Source organism: Myotis myotis, unplaced genomic scaffold, assembly GCF_014108235.1.
Source record: "Myotis myotis isolate mMyoMyo1 unplaced genomic scaffold, mMyoMyo1.p scaffold_m19_p_18, whole genome shotgun sequence".
Taxonomy (NCBI): Eukaryota; Metazoa; Chordata; class Mammalia; order Chiroptera; family Vespertilionidae; genus Myotis; species Myotis myotis.
In genome coordinates, this window is record NW_023416322.1 from 14,187,287 (window position 1) to 14,207,609 (window position 20,323).

Here is a 20,323-nt window from a genome sequence, read left to right on the forward strand (position 1 = left end):
CCACAGTGGCTGTACTAATTCACATTCCTACCAATAATGAAGATATGGGTCCATCAGTGCAAAACTGCCAAGTAAAGGGAGGCAGACTATTCAGCTCACTTATTTATTTTCTAGGCTTAAATTTAGGCCTAATAATTTTTATATTCCTTCTACACCGCAAGTGTTTAGCCATCTTTATGTAAGTGACAAATCAATTTCTGAATTTTGTTTAGTACTACCTGTATTTTGGATAGTGAGGGTCTTATAATAGGGTAGAGAGAGAACAATTTGGTTCTCTTTGTGTTACTTCTTATACAATACTCACTTTTATCAAGCATCATTATATGGAAAACACTGCTCTAAAAACGTCCTTGTCCTTTAGAAGTTTAAAATTCAGACGGAATTTCCAAGGAAGCGATCCCAGTAAAAGTTAAGTGGCAAGCCCCAAATCTACAAACCACGGATGAGCAAATTTGTACCGGTCCTGTTGTAGTAGTTGAAGGCCTTTGGCTGAAGAAGGCGTGAGGATTAGTGGGAGACTAAGTTGATATGAGAAACCTCCTCTTGGAGGGTGCAGATTTGTAGAAATCTTTGAAGTAGTAGATGCTAGATTGCCCAAGCCTGGCGCGAAAATAATTCTCCAGAACTGCGGTGCCAAAGCCACTCCACAGCTACACATTTCTGCTGCAGCTACCAACTCTGCTGCTAAGGGCGAGAGAGGCTCCAAGGCCCGCCCAGGAGCCCAGTACCTCGCTCCGATTGGACAAGATTACTTCCTCGCCTTTCCCGGGATCCTTCGCCCGTCAATTACCCTACCCTCCCTTTGCCCCGCCCTCTTTTGGTGATTTAACACCGTACGCCGTTTCCCGCCCCAGCCCTCAAACTCCTCCCTAGTCGCTTCAGTTCCTAATTGGCCAGCAGAGAGGAGGGGGAAGGGAAGGGGCATTCTATTTTACTCTCTAAACTACCCTCCTGTAGTTTCCTGGTCTTCTCTTAAGCTGTCAGGAGAGCAACGATCGCCCGCAGCTGTCACGCAAGCGCGCAAAGGCGCTCACTGGTGGAGGGGCACTTCCCCTCCCAAGGAAATTTATTGCTCCGTTGTGACGCAGGCGGCGTTCCGCTCGCCGTCTTCACTTACGATTGGCTGTGAGCAAAGTCCGTCACACAACCACGCCCCATTCCACTGCCTCTGCTTGAGACACCTTCCAGGACGCCACGCCTCACCGCGTTACTGCCGCTGAGCCCTGCAATTGGCTGAGGGAGCTGGCATGCTTTTCCACCCACAACTCCCTCCCAAGTATTTCAGGGCTGGCGGGACCCCGCGGAAGTTGTCAATCTCCGCCCTGCCCCACCCCTCGCGAGGCCCCTCCCCCGGGCCTCACGCCCCGGCGCGCGCACACGCACACACACTCCCCCCCCCCCCTTGCGCGTCCCCACCGCCTTCTCAAGTTGTAGCGGACGCTCGCTGGGGGTTCTGCGTGGGCGGCGGAAGGGCGCGTGGGGGAGGGAGCGCAGACTGCTCCGCACCCTGAGGAGCGCTCGTGTGCTCGCCCAGAGCCCGGGCGGCGGGTTACCGCCACGGGAGATGAGGGGACCGCGCTGACAGGGAAGAGCGGGCACCGCGGCAGAGGCTCGGAAGGGACCCGCGATGGCAGCGCCTCGGGAGGAGACTCCAAGGAAGGCGGGTTGCTCTGGCAGCAGCCGTTGAAGGGCTGGCCGGCGACCTGGACGAAGGGACGAGAGGCGCGCACCGCGTCCGCGCCCGCGCCCCTGCTCCGTCGCCTCAGTTGTCTAAACTTCAGGCTCCCTTCCACCCGCCCTCCGCGCCCGGAGTCAACAACTTCTCGGTCCCCCTGCGCCCCCGCCCTTGCCTCCGTCGGCCCCGGGAGCCCGCCGCGCGGCGGGGACCAGGAACCTCCGGCCCCGAGATGCGCTCGTGAGGCGTTGGCGGGCGGCGAGGAGAAGCAGCTCGGCGGCGCCCGGGAGCGGGAAGACGGTGTGGCCGGGGGCACGGGGCGGAGGGGCGCGACCGCTCCGCGCCTCACCCCCGCCTCCTCCTCCTCCTCCTGCCGCTGTCCGTGCCGTGCAAGCAGCCGCCGGAGCTGGCAAGCGCCTGGGCCGCGGAGATGTCGGCGTCGTCTCCGCCGCCGGCGGGGGCTGCCAGTGCCGCCATCTCGGCCTCGGAGAAAGTGGACGGCTTCACCCGGAAATCGGTGCGCAAGGCGCTGAGGCAGAAGCGCTCCCAGGGCTCGTCGCAGTTCCGCAGCCAGGGCTGCCCCGTGGAACTGCAGCCCCTGCCCCAACTCAAAGGTAAGTTTGCCGGCGGCGCCCGCAGAGCCATTTCCTTCTGGGGCGCTCGCTGCCCAGCTGGGGCGGGCAGTGCCAGGCGCGTTCCCCGCGGTGCCTCGGAGCCCCCTCCCCCTCCGGTTCCAACAGGTTTGCCGTGCGGAGTTGCTTGTTTTTCCGCCCCGATTCCCCTTCACTCTTCCCACCTGAGAGGAGCGGGCTGACCCCCACCTGCGCGCTCGCTCACCTGCCCTCGCTAAGGGAGCTCGCCCAGTGCGTCCGGCGAGGGGCTCTTCCCTCTCCCCCAGGCTGGCCTTTCCCTGTCTGGCTTTAGACAACCTGTCTGCCCTCCCGACCTTCACTCTCCCGACACCCACCTCCTGTTTTCGGACATGAGCTCGTCCTTTACTTCTCCATTTATAAGCGTCTCTACGTACCCACCCTCGCCTAATTCCCTCCCATTGATTGTTCCGAAGAGTCTTACGGACCCGGAATCCTAAATGGAAACAAAAGTTACCTGGCCTTTAGATACATTGAGAACGAAAAAGCCTAAAATATCTGAGCGGTACACTGTCTTATTAACGGGGTCGCTAGGTTCCGGTGTTATCTTTTGGCCCCAAAACGGGAAAGACAACATAGTTTGAGACGTTGGACGCGGTAAATGTGGAGACGGATAAAGGAGTGAGTTGAGTGTTGCTTTGCAAGGGAATGGGAACTTAGTTCGCTGAGCAACTACTGGGACGTGGTCGGTTTGCACAGTAACTCAAATTGGTGTCCGCGCCTGATGCCTTGCAGGAGAACTTGGCTCACTTACTTTTCCCACTTAAGTTTAGAGGATTTTTAATAAATTGTTTCCCGGTGTTCTCGTTTAATCTGTGTGAATTAATGTCTTCGTTTTTAAGAGATCGCAATCATCAATAGAACAAGATGATAATGCTCCTAGTTAAAACAATTTTTCGACGACAGAAACCTGATAGAAATCTAGATCATCTGTTTTGCAAGGCCAGGAAATTAAAGGTTTATACCAAAATAGATAAATGTTCAGCAGATTTTTCAATCCATTTATCCTCTTCAAGGCCATTCTGGTTCTGATTTTTCTTTGGGCCTATGAATCCAGCCTTCCGTTTGGCGAGGAGTCTAAAGAAAACCCCAGATCAAATCACAGTTGACCTACATACAATAGCTCTGGAACCCCATTCAGACCGTACATGGCCCTCCTTCTAAGTCAAGAGCATCCCACAGCCAGAATCAAACTGGCTTTTAAAAGAAGGTTTTATTTAAGATATATGTAGCCTGTGCTGCTGCATTTATAACTTGCTTTTTAGCATACAGAATTTAAAATTTATATATTGTAGTCAATTGATAAACCACAAGGTAGGCATTACTAAGACCTCAATTCTTGAGTGATGTCATAGCTATAAAAGAATATCATCTTACCTATTATGGACTGCTATTCATGGATTTTAAATCTTAAACTTAATTACAAAATCATAGTTTTATATTACTGATTTCTTCATTAAATTGTTGAATTGTTTTTACAGTTTGAAGGTTTAGTGCTAGTGTTTTCCTTTTATATATACTTAATTTGCTTTTTAGTAAGGTATTGCAGTTCTTTAGTATTCTTACTGGTATAATATTTACTTTTAATACAAATAATTGAATATTAAACATGGTTCAAGCCATGAGATGCAGCTTTAATACATTTTGTTTTTTAAGTGGCAAAAATATGCAGTCAGTCATCTAAGTTATATGGTATGTAGTTCAAGAAGTTGAAGGTGCCGTTGAATGTTTTATAGTATTTTGGTCACAACTAGAGGAAAAAAAGAGGAGTGGAACTTTAGATTATTTCTGTATATTTTGCAAGAAAATGTACTTTATGCAAATTTGATTGAGGGAAATTAAGATCCTTACTTGGATTACCTCTAATAGGAAAAACTACTTTTACTCCAGATGCCAAAATGCTTGAAAAGTGATTTTAAAAAAAAATTCAATTGCTTCACTTGGTACTTTGGCAGTGTACTTGATACCACAGCGTTCTGTGCTTTTTCTGTCAGTAGTTTTTCCATTTGTGGCCTTAACAAAAACCAGTGGAAAGCCCTTCAGTATGTGTATGAAAGAGAATTTTTCTTCAGCTCTGAAATATTAGCTTAGTGTGGAGTGATTCAGATATCTCTAGGCATCCACGATTTTTTTAGTGCTTTTACCTGCTTGTGTTAACACTTTGTCCACATGGATCTAAACTGGAAAAGTGCCTGCTATTTTCCTCAAAGTATACTAAGGGTAAGAATTAACAAAATAAGACAGCTTTTTCATCTTTAAGAAGTTTATTTTTGCAAAATCACTTAGTAAGTGGGTTGCAAGATTTTAATGTTGAAAATGTTCAGAGTAAATTTTCTGTTTTGCTATAGAAAGTATTTAATAGCCCAACTGGCATGGCTCAGTGGTTGAGCATCGACTTATGAAACAGGAGGTCGTGGTTCGATTCCCTGTCAGGGCACGTGCCCAGGTTGGGGCTTGATCCCCAGGTGGTTGAGAGCAGGAGACTGCCAATCAATGATTCTTTCTCTCATTGATGTCTGTCTGTCTGTCTGTCTGTCTGTCTGTCTCTCTCTCTCTCTCTCTCTCTCTCTCTCTCCCCCTCTCCCTTCCTCCCTCTCACTTCCTCTCTGAAATCAATAAAAAAAAAATTTTTTAAATATTTAATAAGCTTTGTTAAAATAATTTTTTAAAAATGAGAAACTGGCCAAAACCGGTTTGGCTCAGTGGATAGAGCGTCGGCCTGCGGACTGAAAGGTCCCAGGTTCGATTCCGGTCAAGGGCATGTACCTGGGTTGCGGGCATATCCCCAGTGGGAGATGTGCAGGAGGCAGCTGATCGATGTTTCTCTCTCATCGATGTTGCTGACTCTCTATCTCTCTCCCTTCCTCTCTGTAAAAAATCAATAAAATATATTTTTAAAAAAATGAGAAACTGTTATTATGAGGGTCCTGAAAATTAAACTGTCTCAAATTGTATAACAAAACTTTTTTTCCAAAACACTTTTTAAGTTTCTTGTTATGTTAATTTTATAAGCAGCTCAGAACAAGGTACTAGAAAACAAAAGTAGGAGCATCTTATCAATTTTTTCTGTATTTAAATTTATGGTAGTATAGGACTTTTTTTCTACCTTAAACTTCTGGTAACCAACAGGAAACTTTTAACTTCAAAAATATGTTATTCACAATGGGAAGTTTTTCAGTCTGTTTAACTTTTTTTTTTTTTTTTTTTAGAGAAAATGGCTTGTTTATTTTTTAATTTTGAATTTATTTCTTGTTAATCCTCACCTGAGGATATTTTCCCATTGATTTTTAGAGTGGAAGGCAGGGGAAGAGACTGAAACATCAATGTGAGAGACACACATCAATTGGTTGCCTCCTGCATGCACCCCCTAACCAGGGCCAGGGATCAAGCCTGCAACCTTGGTACATGCCCTTGATCAGAATTGAACCCAGGACCCTTTAGTCCACAGGCCAATGCTCTATCCACTGAGCCAAGCTGGCTAGAGCTGTTTAACTATTTTTAAGTCTGAAGGTTTGGTTTGATAAAATAGTAGATGTCTTACATTTATAAAATATGTAGCACTTACAAAGTATTTTACACTTTCTAAAAAATTATAACTCATAACAAGTGAAACAGTCCAAAGGTGTGTAACTCCTCATATCTGTTATGCCTTTTTCATACCTACTGTTGTATGACAAGGCACAAGCTCAATGTCTTTTTATAAACATTATATTTCATTGGGTCATCCCAGTAACTCTGTGTAAGACCAATGTTATTCCCATTTTACCCATGAGAAAATTGAGTTTTAAATAGCTTAGTTTCAGGCCTGTGATTATTTGGATGGTGTTGCAACTAACACTGGTACCCAGGTCAAATGATTTCAATATTTTTGCTGTTAATCTATTTTGCTGTTAATCTATATGAAAATTTGAAGCAGTATGATAGAACGAGTTGGGTCAATGGGGTCAGTTCTCAGTCACAGGCAGATTTTTAATCTGAGTTGTTTTCCTTATCCGTAAAATGGGGATAATACCTTCAGTCTCTCCAGGATTATGGGGATTAACTGAAATAATGTAATTAAAGTGCCTAAAAATAGGCAGTCAAAGAATGTTAGCTTCCATTTGCTTTAATATTTGAAAATCCAGATTAAAAATATTTTTAAAAATGAAGGGTTCACATAAATTGTAAACTTTCCTAGTGTACTTAAAGTATGCTTTCATTTATAATCAGTTTTAGATATAATCAGATTTATGCAAAGTTGTAACATTTTCCAACGTAAGTGTGGAAGTGGAAGTAGGGTAGAGTTAGACTCTTTAAAATATTGAATGCTGTAGTTAGAAGTTTTTACCAAGCAAAGAAATTGAGTTAACCAGTAGAAGTATATAGATGTGTATTTCTCATAGGAGACAGTCAGTAAATAAAGAACTGAAATGAAGCTGGTTTTGAGATTGCAGTCTCCTTCAGATGAGGTGAAGAACTTCCAAATCACTCAGATTATTGTTGGTATATTCTTAGAAACTGGTCCCACTGGAATTATGGAGGCCAGTAACAGTGGTGTTGATTTGAAGCACCTTGTTTATCTTTATGGGAAAAACATTTTTTTCCCTTGAGTTATGTGATCTTTTAGGGTAACAGGAACAAGAACACTGACATCTGAAGTTTCGTAACTATCTTAACTTTTTTGTCAGGAGAAAACAGTACTAACTCAACATTTAAGGTTTGTAGATCTTCTCAAAGTTAATAATCATTTCATCAAAGCTCCAAATCCCTTTTTGTAATCAAATGGCACTAAACAAGAGTTGAAATTCATCAGAATATGTTAAAAAGGTTTGTTTACAAAGGGGTATAACATTTTAGAACTATTTCGTGGAAGTAATGGCATATTTCTTCTGGAAGATTTATTTTGTAATTTTTAAAAACTTTTTCGGGATATATAGCACTTCTTAGAGAAATTGATATAGGGTCAATTGCTGGTTTTCACATGAAGACTTTTTTATTTGTCTAATATAGTGTTTTCAGAATTGCTATTTAGGGTCAAATTTCTTTTCTCCCAATTTTATTACATCCTCTTATTCTTAATTGAATTTTGGATTATTTTCAAAAATGTCAAATTTAATAAAGTGATAATCCACTAAAATGTATTTACTAAAATAGTGTGATCATTAAGATAGAGTACTACCTGTCAATAAATAGTGGACTTGAGTTGTCTTCCTGCATCATTGATGACTCACAGTTGCTTTGTGCTAGTTGTTTAACACCTTTGAACTTCAGTTTAATCGTTTTCCCTTGATAAAATTACAAAGATGAATTAGTCCTTAATGAGTTATTGTCCCTCTTTGGATTACAAAGCTTTATCAACAAAAATAACATATTTGGGAAATAGATTTTTGTGATTTATATTTTAAATATAAATTTTTAAAATTTGTAAAAAGCTGGGGATAGAGACCAGCTTACTTTTACTTTAATGTGTTTAGCTCTCTGGTTCTCAACCCTGGCTCTGCACTTGGAGAGCTTTAAAAAATAGTTCTCTACCCTAGAGAGATTCTAAATTAATTGGTCTAAGGTAGGATTCAGACATTTGTATTTTTAAAAGCTCCTGGGGTGATTCTAATGTGCAGCCAGGATTGAGAATCACTGGTTTAACATTATCTGCCTATTGATTTAATTCATTAATTAAGACATTGTCCTTTTCTCTCCGATATTCATGGCTCATTACCACCTTATTAACATTTCCTGCCCTCACTTCACCTCCTGCTATTTACTTTTCACTCTCTTAACTTTGCTGCCCCCTGTGGCTAATCAGCTGCTCTCCTGAAGGGGATAGTGCTGTCCAAGATTCTGGAGTTTTAGGTAAGATGAAATGATTCTATTGGAGATTATATATATATATATATATGTTTATAATGGTCTTTATTATCCATGAATGAGTGAGATCATGCGGTATTTGGATTTTTCTATAGTTATCATAAAACTGGACTATTATAATTTGATACTAAGTTGTCAGTTTTTCTTTACTTTGTGATTTTTGGAGCTGTGGCTGAGCTGTCAAGTAAAGGTGATAGAGATTTGTCTCATTTTAATCCCATCATTCAGGGTAATATTCCAATGACTTTGGAGTGTAAGAATATTTGCTGTATGCTCAAAGCATTGTTTTGCTTCTTGAAGATTTAGAATTAATATTACTACTACTGTATGTGTTGAATATCAGGTATTAAATGAACTATTCTTGAATTTAACTGTTTTGGGCATGCTTTGTATTTATTTAGCATTAAGAAACATTTTTCTCACCCTGGCCACTGTGGCTCAGTTGGTTGGGCATTGTCCTGTGCACTGAGGCTGGTTTGATTCCCTGTCAGGGCACATGCCTGGGTTTCGGACTCATTGGGCTCCATCCCATCAGGGGCGTGCAGGAGGCAGCCAATCGATACTGCTCTCTAAAATAAATTAAAATGTATTTTTTTTAAAAAAAGAAATGTTTTCCTTCAGAGTGTTTTCACTATCATCTTAATCTTGACCACAGCTTTTTTATTGAAGGTAGGACAGCAAAAACCTGGAGCTGCTTATATTCCATCCATATCCCTGACCTTTCTGCTAACCAGTTTGAATAATGCCTGTGTTTGTTGATTTGCTGTTTTGAGTCAGTATTCCATTGTTAATGTAGCGATATGTTCTCTCTTCAGAATAAGATGGTAAAATTTATGTGAAAGAAGTCACCTGTGTTTTCACAACCCATGTGTTACAAAGCACTGTATTCTGTGCATAATAAATTGGTTTTCTAGACAGAATCATTGTTTTGATGAAGGAATTGCCTGTTGGTTGTCTTCTGGCCCTCCTCCTTTTACTACCTCCACCTTCCTTTCACCCCCACCCCATTATTGATTGTGCTTCTTTCAATGATGTTTGATGCTATCTTCCAGCAGATTGGTTCTCTTGTCTTTTGTTTGTTTAAATATATTTTGCCTAAATCTGGTTCAAGATGTTAAAGTAAATAAATTCTAGGTTTTTAATACTATGATAGAAAATAGTAAATGTAGGTTTAAAACAAAGAATTTTTTGCTCTTAATATTTTGTGCTTTGCAAATGACTGGTGTAAGTGACAGGTAACATTATTGATAGGTTTCTTGCTAGGAAAGGCATTGTGTCAGGTTTATGTGGAAAAGTAATAGCTGGGTTGACTCCCAAATGTGGACATGTGTATATAAACATTGAATAAACTTACATAATTAGTTTGCAGTAATTTCTAAATTTGAGATTCAATCTTTATTTGTAAGGATGTCCTTGAAGGAGATAGGAGATTTGAAATATATCATTTTAGTGTATTATTATGTAACAAGGAATCTAAATGCTTTGCTGAAAGAATTTTACATGACAGGCTAGGTTTATGCAAAATAAACTTTACTTGTCTGAGCAGGATATTGACTAATAAGCAGCTTCAAACCTACTTTGTATGCATATCTTTTTGAACTCTTCCTTACAGGAACTTGTTTATATAGGCTTTTAGAGTGAGTAATAATGAATTTTCTAAATCCTGCAGTTTGAATCACACTTCCAAAAGAAACCTAGTATGATTTTGGGGGGCCAGGGGTAGTTTGCTGAATATGATGGTCTCACATGATAAAATTCAAAGAACATATCTCTAACTCCAGTCCTAAAGGCAAGGGATTTATTGGGAACACACTCCTCCTACCGGAGTGGTGACGCTAATTGCACCTCTATAACCTTACTGTGATGTTATATCTAGTTGAGTCTTGGAATCACAGAACTTATTCTAGTTTAACATGTATTGGGAATTAATTTCACTCTTGTTCTAAATTAATAGCTATGTTGTCATTTCATCAGTGAAGCTTTCTTTAAGGTAGGGTGGAAAGTATAGAGCTTTCTTTAGCTTAGATACTCTCAGATTTTGTTTAATGAACAAACTGTATAGACAACAGCTAAAAAGATGTTAAGTGTCTGAAACAACAATTTCTTAATGACTGCGCTTAGAACTTGTAGCTCAAGAATACCAAATCTTTTTTTTTAAAATATATTTTATTGATTTTTTACAGAGAGGAAGGGAGAGAGATAGAGAGTTAGAAACATCGATCAGCTGCCTCCTGCACATCTCCTACTGGGGATGTGCCCGCAACCCAGGTACATGCCCTTGACCAGAATCGAACCTGGGACCTTTCAGTCCGCAAGCCGACGCTCTATCCACTGAGCCAAACCGGTTTCGGCAAGAATACCAAATCTTAAATATAGGTTCGAAGTTAATACATTTTCTCTGTTTAATTGGTTCTGGCTTTGTTTCACACTCATTGGTAAAGGTTATTCTAGAATTACAGCTATCATCAGAAGTTGATTATTTGAATTCATTGTTAATCGCATGTCTCTAAATTGATAAAGTAAAAAGATGAGACAGTTTGTGTTGTAAACTCTCAATTTTGATTTAGCAAAACTGGGTGTGTTTTTTTAAACATAATTTTTCAAACAGACCTTTCTAGAGATAAACATTTGTTGAAGTCATAAGTAAAATATGATATAACTTCTGTAAGATTATGTATCTGCTTTTTAAGAAAACATGCACTGCCATTTTTTCTTTTAATTGGCCACAGGAAAAAGATTTTGTTTGCTTGCTGAGAAACTAAATACATATTTTGCTTTCAAAATCTAGTACAGAAATATTTTCTTCTCTTTGGTGTCCATAGTGCATAAAATTTAGGTGAACCATTGAAGAGATTAAAATTTAGTAAAGGGAGTAAAATGATGAATATATTTTCTTTTGGAGTTGTCTTTAGGAGATTCCAGTTGGGCAATGTAGACATGCAAGCAGGCAGTTGAAATTAGTGTGATCAGTGTTGTGATACGAGTAAGCAATAAGAGGCCAGGGGAGCATGTGTGGGGCCCGACCCAGTTTTGATATATGAGGAGCGAGATCAGGGAAAGCTTCCTGGAGAAAGTGAAAGGTAAACTAAAACCTAAAAGACTGATTTGTTTAACAGATCCACCTAAATGACAGTATGTGCAGCCCCACAGGTAAGTGAGCATAGCATATTTGGGGAACTGCTAACAGTCTCTGTGGCTGTGATAGAGGCTATTGTAATAGGAAACTGGCTAGAGAAGAGATTGGAGCATCAATTAGGAGCTAGGTCATAGTCTGATGCCACATTTTGCATTTATTCCTGACAGTAGTATGAAGAGTGTATTGAGAAATGGGATTATGGAACACTAGAGAGGATGCTGGCACTGTAATCCAGACAAGAGATGAAGGTGGCCTTGCTTAAGTGGAGATGGAGTGGTATTATAGACAGGCCTTGGTGAGAGGGAAGAATCAATGATCACACATTTCCAGCTTGGACAGCTAGAGATAATGATAGCAGGTTTTTTTGGAGGAAAGAATGGTTCCTGTTGGAAAGATCCAAATGCTTGTGGGAAACTGAAGTGAAGCTGTCTAATAGGAAGTTAGATATTTGGGTCTGGAGCTTAAGTAGAAAGACCTGTGCTAGAGATACTTTGGGAGTCTTTAGTTGGTGGTTCTCAACCTGTGGGTCGCGAACAATGAAAATACATCCTGCATATCAGATATTTATATTACGATTCATAACAGTAGCAAAATTACAGTTATGAAGTAGCAACGAAAATAATTTTATGGTTGGGGGTCACCACAACATGAACTGTATTAAAAGGTCGAGGCATTAGGAAGGTTGAGAACCACTGCTTTAGATTAAAGATGGCATTTGAAGCAATGTAAGTAGAAGCAACTGCCCACTGAAAATGTATAGGATGAGAAGAGGTCAAGGAATACCGTCATTTAGGTGGACAATCAAAGAAAAAGGCAAGAGAGACAGCTTGAGGTGAAGGCAAAGGAGGACAGGAGAGAGTAGAGACAAAGCAGTCCAGGAAAGAATCTTTTAAAAAATGGGGGCCTAGCCCTAACCGGTTTGGCTCAGTGGATAGAGCGTCAGCCTGCGGACTCAAGGGTCCCAGGTTCAATTCCGGTCAAGGTCATGTACCTTGGTTGCGGGCACATCCCCAGTAGAGAGTGTGCAGGAGGCAGCTGATCGATGTTTCTCTCTCATCGATGTTTCTAACTATCCCTCTCCCTTCCTCTCTGTAAAGAATCAATAAAATATATTAAAAAATAAAAATAAGATAAAAAATGGGGGCCCGGGTTAGTAACAGTGAAAAAAGCTGTTGACAAGTCAGATAAATAACTGAAAAGTTTTCATGGGTTTGGTAATCTTTAGGCAACATTGGTGACTTGAGAGGCATTTTAGAGAATTGATAGACTTGAAATTCCCATAAGGTGAGGAGTGAATGAAAATTGTGAAAGCCAAGCCAGTAAGTTTGGACATCTTTTTCAGGAAACTTAACAGTTAAAAACACATATATCACTCTAGCTGCCGCATGGAGAATGGATTGTAACAAGATTTTTAGGAGTAGAATCCGTTAGTATCCTATCTAATAAAAGAGAAACATGGTAATTGGCGTACGACCGCTACCCTTCCCATTGGCTAATCAGTGAGATATGCAAATTAAGTGTCAGCCAAGATGGCGGCCGGCAGCCAGGCAGCCTGAAACTAACATGAGGCTTGCTTGCTTCAGTGATGGAGGAAACCAACGTTCCCCGCCTGCTTTGCCGGCCTCTGAGCCTGCAGTTTAAGAAACTTTGTAACAAATTTAGAAGCTAAACAAAACCCCAGAAACCTGCTTTCTGCGAGGCCCAGATCTCAGAGCTGGAGTTATACAGTGTTTCGATTATAGAACCGAAACAAACCAGATGCCTTCTTTCAGCAGCAGAAGCCTCAGAGCTGGAGCCAGAGCTAAAGCTGGCCTGCTCTGTGCATGACAAGGGGCAGCGCTCCAACTCCCCAATCAGCCCTGCTCTGAGCCCGACCAGAGGCTGCACCTAGGGATTGGGCCTGCCCTCTGCCACCCGGGAGCAGGCCTAAGCCAGCAGGTAATTATCTCCCGAGCGGTCCCAGACTGCGAGAGGGCACAGGCCGGGCTGAGAGACCCCCGTCCCCCCTGAGTGCACAAATTTTTGTGCACTGGGCCTCTAGTGTTATTATAATAGGCTAGATGAGACACAATAGGCTTGGGCTAGGTAGGGTAGTAGCAGTAGAGATGGGGAAAATATGTATTTGAGGTACATCTTGGATAGGACTTGTTAATGAATTTTATTTTTGAGTTTGGGGAAGGAGACAGAGAAGGAAAGGTATGAGTCAAGGATGATTCCCAGATGTTTTAGTTTAGATCACTGGGTAGATAAAGGGTGTCCCAAAATTCACGCAAGAAGTAATTTTGATAGAAAACACAGGTTTATAATTAAAAATTGTAAATTTTTTATTGATTCATAAAGTATACAGTATAGGGTTGTGAATGGAATAGCAAACTGGATTATCATGTCACGATAGCGAGCACCATTAACTGTTATTGCCTGAGCAGCCGCATCGAAGCAGTTCGTGAGAGTGTTGCTGAGTGTCCAGGGACATCAATTCGGCACCGTGGTCAAGAATTGGACATTTTGAGAAGCTCTCTACAGCGTATTCTCACTAAAGATTTGCATCTTCATGCTTACAAAGTTCAATTGACTCAAGAACTGAAGTCTACTGACCACGCACAGCGAATAGAGTTTGTTGAATGGATTATGGAACAACAACAAGTGGATGCTGATTTTTCGAACAAAATCATCTTCAGCTATGAGGCTCATTTTCATTTTCATCTTGATGGCTTGGTTAATCGACAAAATTGTCGCATTTGGGGTTCAGAAAATCCACGAGTGATTGTTGAGAAACAAATGCATCCACAACGTGTCACTGTTTGGTGCGGATTTGGGCTGGAGGCATAATCGGACCATTCTTCTTCGAAAATGCGGCTGCTCAGTTAATAACAGTTAATGGTGCTTGCTATCACGACATGATAATCCAGTTTGCTATTCCATACATAACCTTATACTGTATACTTTATTAATCAATAAAAAATTTACAATTTTTAATTATAAACCTGTGTTTTCTGTCAAAATTACTTCTTGCGTGAATTTTGGGACACCCTTTAGGTCAGGGGTTCTCAAACTTTTTAAACGGGGCCAGTTCACTGTCCCTCAGACCGTTGGAGGGCCGGACTGTAGTTTAAAAAAAGAACTATGAACAAATTCCTATGCACACTGCACATACCTTATTTCAAAGTAAAAAAACAAAACGGGAACAAATACAATATTTGTATTTGCATGTGGCCCGTGGGCCGTAGTTTGAGGACCCCTGCTTTAGGTCTACCACCAGTTTAAAGAAAAACACCATGCAATAAATCACAGTTTTATAATGATTTATAACTAAGTAAGTTTACATAAAGACCCAAACTTCGAATTTTGTTGATGAAGAAACTAAAACAGGTTATATTTTTGTGCAAGTCATTTATAGCTCAATATCTTCTCAACGGGTTATTGATTCTTAACTATAATATTAAATTGCAGATGTGTATTTCCTGCACTAAAGCAAAATTAGCACCTGTCTTGTAACAATGCAAAGGATAAATATTTGTAATTGAATACCTTACCAACATACTGATTTCTTTTAGGTCCTGGGCAAGTAGGCCAGTATTGAACGTAGGTATTTTAAGAATCTTTAAAGCAGGAGTTGAGCACCTTTTTTCTGTCAACAACCATTTGGATATTTATAACATCATTTGAGGGTTATACAAAATTACCAACTTAAAAAGTAGCCTGCTATATTTGGTCAAACATTTAATTAATTCACCCTAATGCCTTGGTAGGGCCAGACCAAAAGATTTTGTGGGCCTTATATGGCCTGAGTGCTGGATGTTCCCCACCCCTGCTTTAAAGCATGGGATCTTTATTTTTTAAATTCTTTTGATATAAAAATGTTTTATTGATCTTCTTTGGGGTCTCTTAGCACTGTTCCTCTCTTTTTAAGTAAAGTAAAATTTTATTGGAGAACATTTGTTTTATGAATGAGTACTAAGAAACAAGAAGTGAACTTTTAATCACTCAGAACATTTTTGTCAGAGCTAGATTTGTGATTTGGAGATGCTACTCAGTCTGAATTATAATCTGTAGTTAGTGGTTTTGAGGAATTATGAAATATGAAGAATTGATTAGACTACTTATTTTTGCTTCTCTGTTGGGAATGATAGGTATATATATATATTTTTTAAAACCAAATTTGTTGTTGTTGTTTTTTTTTAAAAAATATATTTTATTAATTTTTTACAGAGAGGAAGGGAGAGGGACAGAGAGCCAGAAACATTGATCAGCTGCCTCCTGCACATTCCCTACTGGGGATGTGCCCGCAACCAAGGCACATGCCCTTGACTGGAATCGAACCTGGGACCCCTGAGTCCGCAGGCTGACGCTCTATCCACCGAGCCAAACCGGTCAGGGCGATAGGTATATTTTAATCCCATTTTCACAAGCTATGTATACAGTTTTTGAAACTTTGTTTTTTTGTTTTTGTTTTTTAACTGTGGGCATGTTAACATAGCAATGTCTTTCTGATCATTATTTCCCAATTTGAGGGAGGAAAACAAATGGGGGCAAGATGACTGAGACTTGGCTATAAAAGTCAATTGGGCTAATTTATCTATGGCTATATTGTAGTCTCCTGCTAAAACCTCTAGAAAAACTGAAATTAGACAACATGTTATCTTCTTAAGTTATTTTTAGTTTTCTACATACATTTGTGTTTCCAGTGAATGAACCAACTTAAAATTTGAATACAAAGTGGAAATAAAGTAGCAAATGTAACAATGAAGTGCTTTTAAGCTAAGGTGCATTGTATTTTCAGTCATTATCTTCATGGGAAAGTTCAGTCATTCATGTAGGAAAGGTAAAAATAACTCAACTTGCCCTAGGTGGTTTGGCTCAGTGGATAGAGCGTGAGCTTGCAGACTGAGGGGTCCTGGGTTCGATTCCAGTCGGGCACATGCCCGGGTTGCAGGCTTGATCGCCAGTGGAGGACGTGCAGGAGGCAGCCAATCGATTCACGTCATTGATATTTCTGTCTTTTCCTTTCCTTTCCTCTCTAAAATCAATAAAAATAAAAAACTCAACTTTTACCTAGCTACTAAATAGGCACTGGTTTTGATATTTCATATATTTTAATATTCTGTTTTTAATTTGGGACACCTGGGTTACACATAACATTTTGCAAACCCTTTTTTTTTTTTTTTTTTTTTTTTAAGATCTAGTAAAGTAACTTCTGTGGAATAGGAATTACTATTTTAGGATACAATACTTGCTCTGAGTCATGAGTGAGTCTCAGTTTTCATGGTTTTCTAAAATAAACTCATTTAAAGACTATGCAATGAGAAATGTCATATTCTTAACTATCTTACTTCCTTTATAATGACTTTATTATTCTTGTAAAAGTGTAAAGATTCACTGTTAAAAACAAGTCAAAAAAGAATCTTACAAAGATAGAAAATCAAAATCCCCAGTCAGAGGAAATTTCTCTTAAATTTTGAGCATCTTCCTGTATTTTTCCATCAGTGGAATCATATATATACTGTTTTGTAAACTTATTGTTTTTACTTTAATAGAATATTATAAATAGCAAAATTCTGAAAGAAAAAATTAAAATCAGTTTAAAATTACTTCTGATTAAATTTTTTTATTTCTGGAAATGAATCAAATAATTTTAAACCTTGATTATAAATATTCCTTATATTAAAAGGAAAGGAAACAATTTCTAGGAGTACTGGTATTTTATTTTGGGGAGGTTACACATGGTCTCTTTAAAAAGCCATTTAAAGGAATGCATCATCTCAGAAAATATCATATACATTATTTTGTATATAATTTCAGGGTTCTTGGATTCCCCACCACTACCACCACCACCTTGAATCCTATCTATGGTCTATTGCTAGAGGGAAATGGGGTGTTTATAGACCTCTGGCCCTGCTTTAGAGACTTGAAAAATCTTGTTAAAGTACGTACTCTTTTCTCTTAACATGGTAGCAGGTGTTTCTTAGAAGCTACAGGTGGGAGTAGCTGTAAGATGGAACCTTACCACAGCCATCAAAACTGAAAACAGCTTTAGCCCTTCATTCTGTCTATAAAGACCTCTCTAATACTTCTTGTTCACCAAAGTCCCAAATGAGAAACAAAGATGGTTCTAAAAACCTGTTTTATTTGATGAATAGCAGGTTTTATATTCAAATTGAATTAAGCAGATGACACAAATGTTCCATTTATTTTACCAGAAGACTTTGTTTTTCAGTATTGTGCTTTCTAATATAACATGTCCCATTTAGCTAATCTTCATTTTTTGTTATACTTTTTTCTCTTATCAGAAGTGGTTTTTAAATACAAAAGATACCACAGTTAATTCTTTTGAAACAAAACTTGAACAATATGTTTTAATGCTATGATGCAATAGTTGTGGATATATTTACATGTGAATAGTAAAGTGTGGCAGTATTTATGCTCTTCTGAGTTTTAGATAGTATTCTGGGAGTTTTCTTAAAACAATATACATTCATATATTAGACATGTAGGGTGTATGTATTTGAATTTCCTAAAATTTTCAATTGTAATGAAATCATAGATCCTTAACTAAGTCATATTTAGTTACAATGCTGTGAATCATTTGTTAATAAATGTTTCCATTGTTACTTTATAATAGCTTGATCCTTTAAAGTCTCAAATAAAAACTGATTTTAGACTTAGTTATTAATGTTCTAGGGATATTGCCAGAAAAAGCTACATGTCCTATATTCTGTGCCAGTTTCTTAAATTAGAATCTTGGATTGCATCCTCAGCGTGTCACTGTAGTGGTATTGCTGGGTTGCTATGATACGGTGCTTGTTCTGTAATTTGTAGCATGAATCCTATATGAGATCTTACTTCAGATTTCAAATATGTGAGCAGCAGTAGTTGGGAATATTGTATCTTTTTCCTTTAAGCAAAATTATACCTATAAAACTTATTTCTGATTAAGTTTTAATATTAGGATATCTGGTACTTGGTACTTCAAACTATTTTAGATGTAAAAAAGGATATTAACAGTGGACAAATGGAAATAATTTGGTTATTCCTAGGTTTAGTTTATTACATTGAGTTTTATGAAAATGGGCACGAAGAGAAAGGCTTTATGATAATGACTATATTAAAATTTCAGTGTTCTTTCTGTTTGGTATTTGAAGTCTTGAGATAAATGAATATAGACTAGATATTCTGGTAAGATGCATTTGAGACAGTACCAGCAAAACTACATTACAAGGTGAAAATTCCAAATTATCTTTACTGAATTTTTTAAAACCAGTGACCTCTTAAAACTAATCCTACATAGCAGTATTAATAGAATATTATTACCACTTTCTCATTTTATGCGGTGGTTTTGGGATTTTCATTTACATGCTCTATGAAAATTTCTATCAAATTTAGTATTATAAATTAGTATATTGCCTAGCCCATGTGTCTCAGAGGTTCTGTCTACCTATGAACCAGGAGGTCATAGTTCGATTCCCAGTCAGGGCACATGCCTGGGTTGTGGGCTTGATCCCCAGTAGGGGGGTTATAGGAGGCTGCCAATCAATGATTATTCTCTCATCATTGATGCTTCCCTCCCTCCCTCCCTCCCTCCCTCCCTCCCTCCCTCCCTCCCCTCTCTCTCCCTCTTTCTCCCTCTTCTCTCTCTCTCTCTCTCTCTCTCTCTCTCTCTCTCTCTCTCTCTCTCTCTCTGAAATCAAAACATTAAAAAAAAATTAGTATAGGTAGCATAAAGACCAAATGAGGGTATTCTAGGCATGTGTTGTGTACACATTTTTGGTGGAATGAAGTTTATATTATTATTGGTTAGTGGCATTTTATCTTTAAACCTCAATTGCTCTTTAAATGTTTACTGTCTTTCAGTAATGTCTTGGGTATTTGATAGGAAATTATTTTAGAGACCAGGACAGAAGTTTTTTTAACAGCTTTATTGAGATAGACATACAATTCACCCATTTGAAGTATACAATTCAGTGACTTTTAATATATTCACAGGTAATGTGAAGCCATCACTACGTCCATTTTTAAAAAACTTCTCACCTGAGGATGTTTTATTGATTTTTAGAGAGAGAGAGTGTGTAACATCGATTGGTTGGTTTTCACAGGCGCCCTGACCAAAACCTACAACTATTTTTGGTGTTCGGGAGGATGCTTCAACCAACCGAGTCACCCGGCCTAAGCCCTCACTGTAGTCAGTTTTAGAGCATTTTCATCATCTTAAAAAGAAACCCGTTAACTGTTAACTGTCTATACTCTCATCCTAGCCATTGATTGCCATAAGCAATCACTAATATACTTTTTGTCTCCAAAAATTACCCTGTTCTGGACATTTTATATGGTCTTTGTAACTGGCTTCTTTTTATTTAGCATAATGTTTTCAAGGTTCATCCATGTTGTAGTATGTGTCAGTAACTTCTTTCCTTTTATGGCTGCATAATATTCCATTGTATGGCATTAGGACCATATCAGTTGTGATAGACATTTTGGTTTCTACTTTTTGATTATTATAAATACTGTTGCTATAAACATTTGTGTACAAGTTTTTGTGTGCTATATGTTTTCATTTCTCTTGAGTATATACCTAAGAGTGGAATTACTAGGTCATATGATAATTCTGTTTAATCGCTTGAGGAACTGCCATACTTTTCCACTGTGGCCACATCATTTTACTGTCCCACCACCAGTTTATGAGGGTATTGAACTCTTCATATGCTCACCAATACTTGTTATTCCAACTTTATTATAGCCATAGTAATGGATATGAATGGTATCTTTCTGTGGTTATGATTTGCATTTTTCTAATAAATAGTGATGTCAAGCATCTTTTAATGTGCTTATTGGCCTTTTGATATATCTTCATTGAGAAATGGATCTTTAGAGAGAAACATACATACGAGAGAGAAACATTTATCAATTGGCTCTCATATGAAACCTGACCAGGAACTGAACCTGTAACTATAACTATTTGGTCTATAACAAGCATGTCAAACTCAAAGACTAACATGGGCCAAATAAACAAGGTTCAAGTTTATG

At 39.2% G+C, this 20,323-nt stretch overlaps 1 protein-coding gene across 4 annotated transcripts in view; it reads left to right on the forward strand.

Moving 5' to 3' along the window:
• The first annotated feature begins 1,417 nt into the window (after nucleotides 1-1,417).
• Nucleotides 1,418-20,323, forward strand: part of PPP2R5A (protein phosphatase 2 regulatory subunit B'alpha) — a 70,040-nt gene continuing 51,134 nt past the window's right edge. For 2 of the 4 annotated variants that reach the window (XM_036343187.1, XM_036343188.1), the window contains exon 1: nucleotides 1,420-2,289. In XM_036343187.1, coding sequence (XP_036199080.1) covers nucleotides 2,106-2,289 — 184 coding nt within the window. In that variant the 5' untranslated portion in view covers nucleotides 1,420-2,105. Of the gene's footprint in view, nucleotides 2,290-20,323 lie in introns of all 4 variants that reach the window. The other 2 variants (XM_036343189.1, XM_036343186.1) reach the window with 2 other exon arrangements.